At 39.7% G+C, this 13,667-nt stretch overlaps 2 protein-coding genes across 9 annotated transcripts in view; one reads left to right on the top strand and one right to left on the bottom strand.

Moving 5' to 3' along the window:
* Positions 1 to 40: 40 nt before the first annotated feature.
* Positions 41 to 12,986, bottom strand: ERG28 (ergosterol biosynthesis 28 homolog). Its single transcript, XM_054971000.1, has 5 exons — positions 12,901 to 12,986; positions 12,134 to 12,284; positions 6,861 to 6,951; positions 1,337 to 1,455; positions 41 to 612 (listed from the first exon to the last, which is right to left on the bottom strand). The coding sequence occupies exons 2-5, from the start codon at positions 12,264 to 12,266 to the stop codon at positions 533 to 535; spliced, it is 423 nt and encodes a 140-aa protein (XP_054826975.1). The 5' UTR covers positions 12,267 to 12,284; positions 12,901 to 12,986; the 3' UTR covers positions 41 to 532.
* A 139-nt stretch (positions 12,987 to 13,125) lies between these two features.
* The window catches only part of TTLL5 (tubulin tyrosine ligase like 5), a 198,074-nt gene continuing 197,532 nt past the window's right edge, over positions 13,126 to 13,667 (top strand). For 6 of the 8 annotated variants that reach the window (XM_054970992.1, XM_054970995.1, XM_054970993.1 and 3 more), the window contains exon 1: positions 13,284 to 13,370. The gene's annotated coding sequence lies outside the window, so the exon portion shown is untranslated. Of the gene's footprint in view, positions 13,209 to 13,283; positions 13,371 to 13,667 lie in introns of those variants that run through there. The other 2 variants (XM_054970990.1, XM_054970997.1) reach the window with 1 other exon arrangement.

Genomic DNA, 13,667 nt, shown 5'->3' with positions numbered 1-13,667 from the left:
ATCTTCCATTCTTGCCAGTATGTAAAAAGAAGCTGCACCATTGCACAATTTCCCCTTGTTTATTACAAATCATGCTTATGGACAAATGCACAGGCTTATGGCATGCCATTGAAATGTTCAGCTAATGCTCTCTCTAGAACAATCTCCAATGGATATTTGGCAGTACTACATTTCTCCCTTGCTAAGTGCCCTAGAGGGAGAATCTATTATCTGTGCTTGGCACGATTATGGGCAGGTCCCCTTTCTACCTCCAGAGCCAAAGGCATTTACGACAGTGGCCTCCATCTGGGAAACCCTTATCTAGCTTGGAACAGCTGTTCAGGGTTGGGGTTCTGCCATTGGTCACAGATCAAGTGTTGCCTGTTCAGGTCAAAATCAACTAAAAATGAGGAGACGACTGATGGAGAAGTCCAAAACCAAAAATGATCTGACTGATTGTTAGACTACAGACTGAAGAGAAAAGATCAGGAATGTAACACTTGAAGATCATGTAATCTTGAAGGCAGATACAAAGTATATGGGAGCCATAACTTCAGTTCCGTTTCTTATTCTGTGATGCTGCTTCCACTTCCAGGTACTGCAGTCCAATAAGCATTCCTAGGATAGAGAAACCTGAGAAAGATGGAAAATGAGAAGGAACAGAGAACATTCCCCTTAGTGTGACAATACTATAACACCTGTAAGACAGATCAGTTGCACTAGGATATGCGGAAACCTGGGTCCAATTTCCTCCTTCCTAGAGATCTTGAGCAAATCTCCATCACTCAAAGGGTCATTCAAGACTAACAGAGCTATCATAAGCAGAGTTACACCCTTCTAAGGCTTAGAGCTAAACTACAAGAGATAAATTACACAAGGACACACACGTGAAGGGAGTCACAATGTTAGCTGGGAAGCTGAGTTTTAAAAGACAGACTGGAAGGCTTTCTCAATTTCCCCTTTCTACAGAGCCAGCAAAGATTTCTCCTCAGAGGGGTTGTTAATTTCCTCTTCATCTCCAGAAGACTCTGTCAGTTTCACTTCCCCTTCTAGGAGGTGAAGAGGAAATAAACCCTTTGAGGAGCAATTTTTGCAGCTATGTAGAGAGGTGAAATTGACAGAGGCTTCTGATCTGTCTTTTAAAATTCAGCTTCCCGACTAACTTTCTGACTCCCTTCACGTGAGCGTCCTCATGTAATTCGTCTTTTGTAGTTTAGCTCTTAGAGAGGTGTAACTGCTTAGGTAACTGCTTAGGACTATACAGTAAAACACTTTTAAGAACTCTTTGGAGAAACAGCAACATATAAATATAATGATTAAAACATCAAAGAAGGTTGGCTGTTAAAACTGTACTTACTTGCAACCATAAGCGGTGCCAGGACACCAATTGTTGCAGCTGCTGTGCCGTAAACAAAGACTTCCGAGAGGAAGTGGCCCAGGGCAATGAAGAAGGTCAAAAGTGTGATGTTATAGAGGCTGCAGAGAGTACAGGAAAAGAGAATTATTGCTCATTGCTCAGAATGATACTAGGGAATGCAGAGTATAGAAAGCAAAACCAGAAACCAAGCAAGCCCATCTGCAAAGAAGAGTAAAACCAAATTCCTGACTGGCTTCTGCATCTCTTGGAAACTACAGAGATCTTCTCTTGCTCAAAGGTCACATCAAATGCGCAAGACCAAGGGCTCCAGCCATTCACAATCCACAGGTGGAACAGGTAGTCCCTAGACTTACTGCTAATCCAGATCTATTTTTAAATTTTTTCTGAGAATTTGTCTGCTTTTCAATGCAAATGAGTTCTCAAAGTGGAAAACACCATTAAATGCCTCAAAATGTACATTAAAACATCTGAGGAAAAATACAAGTGTTGTTAATAACATAGTAGAATAATACTAACCTAAATAAACTCCTAATATACTTGCAGTGCAATCCAAAGCACATATATTAAGAAACAAGTTTCGGTGAGATTTCCTCCCTATTAAGCAATCTTAGGATTGCAGCCTTAGAATCTTAAGTAGGCTTTTAAAAGAAATGGATTTTCTAAATGAGTTGAAAATAGATTAATAGAATCTGCAAGGATAGAACAATCTAAATTAGCAGCTGTGTCCTAAAATGGCAATTTGTTCAATTTTTGGCTAGATAAAAATATTTTTAAATGTATAATTGTATTTTCAGTCCTCTTTAAAAAAGAAAGCTGAACTTAATTCAAACATTTTAAAACCCACATTCATAATCTCTTTAAATGAATCCATGTAAAGAGAGAACAGTGGGAAATGATATCTTTTAAGATCAGTTATCAATATGGCAGAATAGATCGTGCATTAGATTTATTAAGGATTTAAAGAAGGGCTAGGACCAGGCTAGCCAGCTATTGGAATCCTGCCCCTGCCATCCTGTGTTTTAACTGCATCAACGTGTGAATGTCTCATCATCAGTTTATTATGTAGAGTAGAGTTTATTATGTAGAACCAGGAAAATACTGAACTGTGCAGTTTGTGGTTCATCGTGTTTCACGAACCATGAACTTTCATGAACTTGCCCTGGTTCACAAACCGGATCATTTGGTTCATGAAAATGTCACTTCTGGGGCAGCAGAAGGTCTACAGAAAGCCCCTACCCCCGTTGCCTGATTGATTGGCGCCAGGCTATCTGTGGTGATGAATCAAAAAACAAACCAAACGAAGTTGCCTAAAGTTCATGGCATTCGTCAGAAATGGGCTCTGACAAACTGCTGGTTTGCGAAACACGAACTGGCACGACAAACTTTGGTTCCTATTTTGGTTCGTGTCCACCTCTAGTGTAGAGAGGTACTGCCTTACAATATATGAACATAGAAGGCTGCCTTATACTGACCCAGACCATTACTCTATCTGGCTCAGTATTGTCTGCTCCAACTGGCAACAGCTTTTGAGGTTCCTGGGCAGAGAAAGCTCTTTCCAACATCTGCCAATGGCATTAATTGAATCGGGGACCTTCTGTATCCAAAGGATGTACTCTACCACTGAGTCATAGTTCTTCTTGGTTCCTCAGTGGAACAGGCTTCCTTGGGGGTGGGGCGGGGTGGGCTCTTCTTTGGAGGTTTTAAAACAGAGGCTAGATGGCCATTTGACAGCAAAGCTGATTCTGTGATCCTAGGCAGATCATGAGTGGGAGGGCAGGAAGGGTTACATCAGTGCTTAGTTCTCAGGCCCCTTCTTACATGCCCAGGCTAAGGCCGATCGCCACCTTGGAGTCAGGTAGCAATTTCCCCAGGCCAGTTTGGCTAGGGATCCTGACAGTGTTTTGCAATCTTCTGGCCATAGAGCAAGGGTCACTGGGTGTGTGTGGGGAGGAGGTATTTGGGAATTTCCTGCATTGTGCAGAGGGTTAGACTAGATGACCCTAGAGATCCCTTCAAAACTACAAAATAAGAGAGAATAGGGCCTTTCTCTTGTTACATTTCCTATTTTCATTTTGTCTGGATTATTTATCTGCCACTTACTTTTATGATTGTGCACTCTGAAAAGCTAAATAAAAGTATTATTCTTTAGCACTGCTGTACCTTATTTGATACTTGGTGTACAGCAGTTACAAATTACAAATCTCTGATCACAGCCTTATAGTTTTTTTAAAAAACCTGTCATGGGCTAAAGGTGTACTTATTAGGGCTGTCAATTTACCATTTTCCACTGCAAAGCTCTGGGGAAGGAAACAGATTTTTTTGGATGTTTGGTTTTCCTTTAAGAGGATTGCTCACCTTTGAAGAATGACTGTACAAATAGCCCCTTCTCAGCATGCAGTTCCTTGCCACTCTGGGTAATGGAGTCGAAGCGGCCAACTTCAGTGATAAAAAATAAGCAGTTTGTGGCTTTTCACACATTACTCCTGTTGAGCCAGCAGAGCTGAAGGATGAATTTGCTGATGGATTTGGAACAGAATCCTGAGCTAAGCTCCAGTTAATTGTGCCTGTCCAAATGCACAGAGGAGCATTGGGGACAGCACAATGCTTTTGAAGTAGCACAATTGCTACTGAGTAAGAAATAGCTACATTTTACTTAAGTCTGTTGGAAGGATTGACTGTTTGAATTGTAAATAACTTTTAAGGCAACTGGCATTTTGAAAGCATAACCTGTCCTTTTGAAGTTGTTTTACTTTGTAAAGAAGCAAAATTTAAGGTTGTATTTTTAAGTATATTAGAGAATGAAGGTTTAAAATTAAAAATATATTTCAAAAATCTGCTGGGGCTGATGGTTTTGTGTGTTTGGATTCCCTCTGGATCCAGATTTGAGGTCAAAAATGCCTAGATGCTGCTACACAGCCACAATTTATGTATTTGCATAGGATTGCCTTACATGTGAGACTTCTCCCTCATCAAGTGTGATGATTTTGTATAAATGGGGATGTTTTAGCAAGGACTGGGGCAGGGGAAGAAAGAAAAGGTGGGAAGAGCAATCAGGGAAGGCTACAGGAACAGAGCAACAAGGACACAGGAGAGGAAGTTGGTGCACTATACCAAAGCTCTGACCTCTAACACTGGACTCCATTCTTAGTGCTGTGTACAAATCCTATACCAGATTCTCACACAGTACATATTAGGCTAGAGAGACCCTAGAACTATATAAGAAACAGAAACAATTTACTTTTGCATGTCTGAAGAGGTATAAACTTATTTCCGAGAGAAGAAACACCAATCTTCTAGCATATTCACTCCCACGTCTCAGTAAGATTTACTTCCAGCTAAGTGTGCTTACATTTGTAGTACTGCCCTAAGGATATTTACCCCAAAGTAAGTCCCACTGAACTCCTGGGAAGGATCCATAAGATTGCAGCATCAATCAGTTTCTGACATACTTCAGCTGACAGCAGAAAAGGGAGGCATTCTATTGCAAGATAGCCCAAGTATTGTGAACATGTGGATATCGAATAGCAGTGAGAAAATAAGGGACATGTGAAGGTTTATGAGGGAGGGAAGACTTTAAAAGATGCCCAGAACAGAAGACAGTCTAAAAATTATTTTTTTAGTTTACAGAAAGCTTTGGTTAATGAAATTGGAGCAGGTATATTGTCTACATTTTTATTTTAATTATTTACTTCATTCATACCCCCATCTTTTCCCCCAATGAGGGGCAAATTGTCCTGTTCTCCTTTATTTTATCCTTACAACAACTTTGTGAGGTAGGTAGGGCTGAGTGTGAGTGAGTGGTTACCCAGCAAGCTTCCATGGCAGAGAGGGGATTTGAACTTGGGTATTCTTAACTATTATACCACACTGGTTCATGGATCTCAAATACCTTAACTTACTCTATTACCCAACAAGACTCTCATGCTCTCATTAGCTTTAACAAAGGTTATCAGCTACTCTGAAATTCCTTCTTACTCTGAAATTCCTTCCGACTTAATTCATCAAGTGCCCGTCTTCAGCTTCCTGCTCCTACCACAAGAAGCCTTTTAATTAGAGTTCAATACTGAGATAGTAGTCTAGTCTCATTTGCAGCCTTCTTGCAGTTCTCTTCCCCTAGCACCAAAAAACAAATCAAAATACTCTGCTTTCCTTAGACCTCACCTGAGTATTGTGTTCAGTTTTGGACACCACATTTTCAGAAGGATATAAACAAGCTGGAACATGTCCAGAGGAGGGAAGCAAAGATGGTGAGGGGTCTGGAGATCAAGTCCTATGAGGAAAGTTGAAGGAGCTTGGTCTGTTTAGCTTGGAGAGGTGATATGATAACCATCACTGAGAGGTATGATATATGATAACCATCTTCAAGTACTTGAAGGGCTGTCATATAGAGGATGGTGTGGAGTTGTTTTCTGCTGCCCCAGAAGGTCAGACCAGAACCAATGAGTTGAAATTAAATCAAAAAAGTTTCTGGCTAAACATTAGGAAGAACGTCCTGACAGAGCAATCCCTCAGTGGAACAAGCTTCCTTGGGAGGTGGTGGGCTCTCCTTTGGAGGTTTTTAAGCACATGCTAGATGGCCATCTGACAGCAATGCTTATTCTGTGAACCTTGCAAGATCATGAGAGGGAGGGCAGGAAGGGTTACATCAATGCTTAGTTCTCATGGCTCCTTCTTACATGCCCAAGGATCACCAGCTTGGGGTCAGGTAGCAATTTTCCCCAGCAAGTTTGGCTAGGGATCCTGATGGTGTTTTGCCATCTTCTGGGCATAGAGAGAGCGAGAGAGTGTGTGTGTGTGTGGGAGGTATTTGTGAATTTCCTGCATTGTGCAAGGGGTTGGACTAGATGACTCTAGAGATCCCTTCCAACCCTATGATTCTAGCTGAGTTAAATGAAAATGCAAGTTTGGCCTGTTCGTGCACACTCTTTTTGGAAACCACTGCAAACCCATGAATGGAATCAATATTCCATAAACCTTGTTAAAACCGGGTGCAAAATTGTTATCTGGTTTCCTAACTACCCAAACTAATATCTGCCTTGCTATCTGCTGGAGAAGGAAGGAGAATCTACTTTAGTGATTCCCGACCACATATTAAAGACATACCATAATTTAAAATAACTAGCTACATCTCTGCCATGAAAGTTTGCTGGGTAACCTTGGGCTAGTCACTCTCTTTCAGCCTTACCTACCTCAAATGGCATCAAATGGAAGAGGGGAGAATTAATGTTGTAAACTATTTTGGGCCCTGTCAGGGGGTGGGTGGGAATAGGATATACATATAGATAAACCTTCCTTCCTATTCGTCCATTATGTTAACAAAGCATTTCAGGATAATAATAGTTGCTACCCTTTCCAGAAACTACTGGGTAGGAGAGTTTAGGAAACAAGGGTTGCTTGCATTTGCCTGTAGGGAATATTAAAGAATTATCATGGCAGGTGTATGTACATAATGGGGGTGGGGAGAGGCAAGGCTCTGTTCCCTTTCAGCATCCATTTTACATACGTCTTATTGCGGATATCAATGGCACAGTAGCAGCGAATCACAGATGACAGCAGGGTCCAGATTCCAAAGGTCCGAGCCTGGAGGCCATTTACTGTGCAGAGAAAACAAATATGGAATCAAAGCACCTTCTTTTCTGATCTCTTCCCTCTCCAGAAAATAAAGCAAGACTGCAGGCATGAACAGGACATAAAGTCTACAAGATCAATGGATCTTTACAAATGCTTAGCCAACACTAGCAAGATTGCTTTCTATGCAGAATTTAAGTAGGTAGGAAGAATGGCATTTAAAGAAACACCACCACAAGTGGTACAGCCTTTGAGCTGTTGGTAATAAGGGTACCATCTTTGGGAGTGTGGCTAGGATAGTTAGCACTAGACTAAAAATGGTAAGAAGGAACTTGCAATGTGTCTAGCGATTATGTGCCCAATAGCTGTCTAAGACAGGCCTCATCTTAGGAAAACATCCAAACACCCGTGCTTGCTAGGGGGAAAGAATTTAAGTTTTGTAACAATTCTGGTATGTGGCCTGAATGTTGCTGAAGAGTGATTCCCTTCAATGGGAACTCTTGCGGAAATGATGTCACCTGGGCTGTTCAGTGACAGCTGCACATTACTTCTAAGTAAGCCATAATGTCTGGAAAGGTCCTGAGCTTCTGATGTGGCAGGATTTGTCAGACCCTTAAATAACACAATAATTCCCACAGTGTGTCACATGAGATTCCTGAGATGGGGAAAATATAACAAAATGAGTATTTTGAAATAAATGGGAATTGTGCATCCACTTATTTTTCTCTGTCATGGAGTTTAGTACCAGTCTTGCAAATTTTCTTGGAAGATTTGGAGGCCCTAGAAGGGGGCTATAAAGTATAGGGGCAAATAGAGACTGCTATCCATGTGGTGGATACATTCATTTTCAGAGCATGTACATGCTCTGATCAGTAACAATGGGTTCCTGCTCTCCATCTCATATATAAATGATGAAATAAATTCCCTCTTGTTTTAAATTCATCTCCATTTCTCACTTCAATTAATTTCTTCTTGTTCACTCCATGTAATCTTAATTGGTGCTACATGGAGGACACACACAACAATTTTTTTCTCTTTGCAGACTGTTCACTTTTATTACTGTATTTGCACACTTACGGCATTTCAAAAAATAATATTAGTGCAGATCTTTCAGGACTTACCAACATGTGTGTTAAGGAAAAGAAAAGATTTTGACTTTCTGAGAAAGATCCTACAAGAAAAGGAAATAAAATACCACTGGAAAATACCGTTTGCAATAGAGATATACTTATCAAGTAGGAAGGAAAGTAACCAAAGCAGAAGAACAAGCCAAGCTATTGGCTGAAGAACTGCAAGCGGAGGATCGACACAGAGAAACGGAAGGAAAATCTTTAAGCAATTTAAAGTAAAGTTTATTTAAGAGTCCAGGAGAAGAAACGGCAGTGGTATTAATTTTGGGACAAAATTGATAAAGTATAAATAGTATCAGTTAATATTAATGGACTGAACTCTCCTACGAAATACACTACTTAAAAAGCAAAATGCAGGTATTTTTTGCCTGCAAGAAACCCACATAAAGAAGAAATATGAGCATATCTTAAACCATAAAAAGTTAGGTAAAGTATATCTTGCTTCAGCAACAAAACAAAAAGCGCGGGGTAGCTATTTATATAAATAAGCCACAACTAGAAGTAACAGAAGAATTAAGAGATCCTGAGGGAAGATATTTAATTTTAAAAATGAAACTCCTAGAAGGCAAAGTGTGTGCGTGTGTGTTAGCAACAATATGTGAGCCAAACAATGCTAAAGTTAATTTTTTTGAGAATTTCTTTCAAAGTATGCTAGAATTCCAAAATGAAGAAATGTTTTTTGAGACATGGATGGAGTTTTAGATCCAAAGAGGGACATATCCAGAAATGTTAAAAATGGGAAATTACCGAAAAATGTATTCCTATATTTGGACATGTTGAAGTTAGAAGATGCCTGGAGGACTAAACAACCAAAAGACAGATTTTACATTTTTTCTGATCGACATTGAACATATTCACGAATAGACATGTGTTGGATACAGATACCAAGAAGTTTAACAATGAATTTAGATTAAGCAGAGATTCAGCGGAAAACATTTGCAGATCATAACCCTATAGAGATAGTTTAGCAATGGAACAGAAAACCAAGAGGGAGATGGAGATTAAATGTTGCTCTTTTATTACAAGAAGATGTAATAAATAAGTGTAAAAAAGATCTGGAAGAATTTTAAAAAAATAAATCATACAAAAGGAATATCCTCAGATATAATTTGGGAAACAAGCAAAGCCTTTATTAGAGGAACTTTATTAGCAGTTGCTGTCAAGAAGAAAAGACAAAACACAGAACAAACTAAGATATTAACAGAAAAAAACCAGAGATTGGAGCAAGAACATACACACAAAATCCTGACAAAACATATTAGTAAAAATTGGACAATTAAAAAACTCGTTAGATATTGTTAGAAATGGAAGAGAGACAGAAACAAATTAACATTTTTAAAACAAAGACATTTTGAACACGCTAACAAACCTGGCAGATATCTGGTGTACTGTCTCAGGAAGGAGAAAGAAAGAAGAGTCATACCAATATAAAGGAGATCAACTTACTTATGCAGAAAAAGAAATACAAGAACAATTTATTAAGGTTTTTTCAGGATTATATAAAAAGAAGTCTATTTCAGAAAGTGGAATAAGAGAATATTTAAAAGATATCCCAATTACACCCGAACATACAAAAAATTTAAAACCAAACAATAACAATTAAAGAAATTTCCCAGGTGATAAAAAGTATGAAAAAGGGTAGAGCACCAGGCCCAGATGGGTTGACAGCAATGTATTATAAACATTTTGAGGAAGTTTTAATGATTCCATTACAAAAAGTTACGAATAAGATAAAAGAAGGGAAGACAATACCTCCAATGTGGCAAGACGCATTTATAACATTAATATATAAAGAAGGCAGTGATGCAACGCTATTACAGTCATACAGACCTATTTCTTTACTGAATGTAGATTATTAAATATTTGCTACAATAGTGGCAAAAAGATTAAGAAAATGCATACCAAATCTAATATATAATGATCAAATAGGCTTTGTATGAAAGAGGTACATGAAAGACAATATATGATTTATAATAGATGAATAATTCATGAATAAGAAAAAAAATCATGAATAAGAAAAAAAGAAAGCAGCATTCTTATTTTTAGAAGCAGAGAAAGTATTTGACAATTTAACATGGCCTTTTTTACTGAATGTACTTCAGAATATGGACTGTGACCTGGAATTTTGGAACTGGATGCGAGGTATAGCCTTGAACCAAAAAGCAAAGATTTTAATAAATGGAAAATTAATAGAAGCAATTTTGATTGAAAAAGGAACATGCCAGGGCTGTCCTCCTTTACCTCTATTGTTTATATTAGCAATGAAGACTTTGGCCACAAAGATCAGATAAGATATAAGGATTAAAAGGATAAAAGTGGAGGATACAGAATTTAAAATGAAAAGATATTCAGATGATATGGTTTTTAACAGTTTTGGATCTACAAAAATCTCTGTAGTATGTAATGGAACATATTGAAGAATAGGGACCCTTTTCAGGATATAAAATTAAGAGGAAGAAGAAAAAAAATGAGATTTTTAATGCAACAAGAATATAAACAGTACAGAATGCATAGTAGCTACTGATTATATTAAATATCGATGGATAAATGTGACTGGACAAAATTGTAATCTTTTTAAAAACAATTATCAGAAGACCTATTACTAACAGATCTATCCAGATGGAAAAAAAATTCAAGATTAAAGAAGATTACTAACATGGATGGCGGAGCTTTAAGAGAGATAAAACAGCTGATTACAAAACAAAAAGGTAACTTATTATGATGGATATATAAGCTATTACTTCAGTTACAAACAGAAGAAGTGGGAAAAAGTATGATTAAATGAATGCTGAAGTTTAGAGAGCAAATACCTATGCACCAATGGGAACGGTTAAGAGAAAAAGGAATTAAGTTCATAACCAGCCTGGTGTTAAGAGAAAACTGGTATAAAATGTTTTGCAGATGGTATGTTATTCCAAAGGATATTGAGAAAGTAGATAAAAATTACAAAGGAAAATGTTGGAAATATCAATATATAGATGGAACCTTTTATATGTGGTGGACTTGCAAAAGGGCAAAAATATTGGAAGGAAATACATGGAAAATTGCAGAATATATTAAAATTTAGATTCCCTATGAATTTAGATTCCCTATATATTTTGATATAGTATCCATTTGTTAAAAGTTATCTCAGCTAAGTAGAAGGTGAAAGTATGTAGTATTGACTATGTAGCAATGATAAAACCAACAATATAGTTGCAAAATAGATTAGTTATGAAAATGTTGAATATAAATGTATCCTAACATAAGTATTATCGCATCTTATAGAAAGTGTATTTTAAAAAAAATGTATGAAGAGGGTGTTGGGAAGAAATATTTTGTGTTTTATATCTTCTGCCATATATAATTATTTATTTACACAGAAAATTAGTAATTAAAGATTTTAATACCCCAAGAAAATGAACTGATTAAAGATCTATTCAAGAATGACTTGGAGAATGAAAAGGAAATAATTATACATGGAGCAGCAGAAGCAACAATTTAAATGGAGAATTGCTGGGAGAAGTGGGACATTTGTGGTAGCTATTAAAGTGCCACAAAACTTCTGTTTATTTTTCCTGAACATGTATGTTCTTGCTTATGCTTTGCTTCAGCATTGTTTTAGCTCTGTATCAGATTTTTGTCTATTTTTCAATTTTTTCTGCAATTCCAAACCCTGTTGTATTGTTCACTGGATGTCCCAGCCATATGTAATCCACCTTGAGTCTCAGTGAGAAAGGTGGACAAACAATCTATAGTATGATCTTGCCATATTTTTATATTAAGTACAGTGTGGAACTCTCATTTCAATTCCATGTGCAGCTGGCTGGCATAAGAAGGTCATAGCACTGAAATGACTATGGTTTGCCAGCTATGTCTGTAATGCATGAAGTAGCCTTTAGTTGTCATTGGCAAAGGAGAAATAATGCTGGCTACTTTTTGTGTTTCAGTGAGCAGGTATCAGGCAAAAAGAGAACAACACTGAGGAAGACATTTGAAATTGAAATAAGCATTTTTAGAGATCAAGGCAAGATACAGTGCAGAAAGTAAAGATTCCAATACTTCCAGCAGTGCAAATATGACAACCTGCGCACCTTACCAAGGCTTGGTTTGCCAGTGTACAGTTTCTCAGAGAGGAAGCTGTGATCTCTGAAGCTTTGTATTGTGTTCCCCATGGCAATGATGGACACCATAACTAGCCAGCTACGGAGAACATTCAGAAATCGGCTCATCTTGCAGTGGCACGAAACCTGCTCATAGGAACAAAGGTAATGTCTAGAATTCGTGCTACCCTCATACATCATAATTCATATGCACCCCCCTTCCCCTACATTTTGCAACATTTCTTCCTAAAACCTTTATAGGCACAGCTTGCCCTAAGGATCCCCAGTTCATTACACAACATCCCTTAATAAAAACAAGGGTAGAAATCCCACGCATAACATCCACAAAGATATGGGCATAAAGGATGATGTTTCCAAAGACGATCAGTGAATAAACCATCATAGGCTGCAATCTTGGTTCAATTTACGTGGGAGTAAGCCTCAGTGGACTTCCCTCTGGGTAAGGACTGGTTTACATGTCAACCCAGAGCAGTCAGTCAGTCAGTCAATTGCATGTCAATCACCCCAATCGCATTCTAAACCCTTTACCTGCAGAAGAACCAATTACTGCATTCTCCCCTGTTCACCACTGGCATTTTCCTACTGATGTCCTTAGGTTAAACACCTGCTCAAATAACTCCATCCTCCCCAAGAGATCTCTCTCCTATTCAGCTCCTGCCCCGCAGCCACCCACTGCCTGGCTCCAGAGTCATCCCGTCACATCGCGCCCCTTAAAGACGCTCCCACTCCCGCATCGTTCTACCTGCTCTTCGGACGCAGCAGCTTCTTCAGCGGTCTCCGGCCCGAGGAGCAGCAACCCCGCCCCTCGCAGCGCAGCCGCCAGTCAAGCGCGGCTTCTCTTCTGATTGGACGTCCATCTCTAGTCCTCTCCTCCGCGCCACGGGGGTGGGTCGTCGCTCGTGCCAATCAAACGCCCTGATCCTTTCCAAGGCGTTGTGACGTAAGCTTCGATGAGCGAGGAGGAGTTCGTGCCTCGGTTTCCTGAGTCCAGTGCGATTCGTTCATGGTGCTATGTTGGAAGAGGCAAAAAGGCGGCCGACGGGGGAATGGGTGGGCTGTGATTGCGCAGGCGCGGGGGGATCGGGTGTGGTGGCGCTTGCGTAGAGGCGTCTTGAAGGAGGGAGGGGCGGTTGCTTCTCGGTTGTTGTAGTAACAGGAGAAGCGCCGGCAGGAACCGCCGTCACCGGGCCTCAAAGGGAGATGAAGCAGCAGGTATGGCACGGAGGGAATAGGAGCGTGGGCTCTGCGGAGCCTGCTTCGGAAGAGCTCCAGATCGCATAGGCGGGCCGGCCGCGGCGCTTCATGTGAGGCGGCTTCTCGTGCCTCTTCCCGGCCTCCCTCCCCAGGGCTTGTCGAGCTTTCTCGATGCAGCCAGGGACCCTTTCAGGAGGTCAAGGCCTGGTCAGGGGGTCGAGTGTCCGAGCAGCAAAGCCCGCTAAGTTCACGAGATGTTTTCTAAAGAGGAGACCGAGTCAGAGCGAGTGCCCTTCGGCACCCCACTACCCCAAG

Source organism: Eublepharis macularius, chromosome 2 (genome assembly GCF_028583425.1).
Source record: "Eublepharis macularius isolate TG4126 chromosome 2, MPM_Emac_v1.0, whole genome shotgun sequence".
NCBI lineage: Eukaryota > Metazoa > Chordata > Lepidosauria > Squamata > Eublepharidae > Eublepharis > Eublepharis macularius.
This window is presented reverse-complemented; position numbering and strand designations above follow the sequence as displayed.

What these genes read in the sequence shown, in the direction of transcription:
- ERG28 (XM_054971000.1), bottom strand. Translation starts at nt 12,266, where the DNA reads ATGAGCCGATTTCTGAATGTTCTCCGTAGCTGGCTAGTTATGGTGTCC. An exon ending in CACTGGCAAACCAAGCCTTG is followed by an intron (nt 6,952 to 12,133) that starts GTAAGGTGCGCA and finishes TTCTCTGCACAG; the next exon opens with TAAATGGCCTCCAGGCTCGG. An exon ending in ATTGATATCCGCAATAAGAC is followed by an intron (nt 1,456 to 6,860) that starts GTATGTAAAATG and finishes TACTCTCTGCAG; the next exon opens with CCTCTATAACATCACACTTT.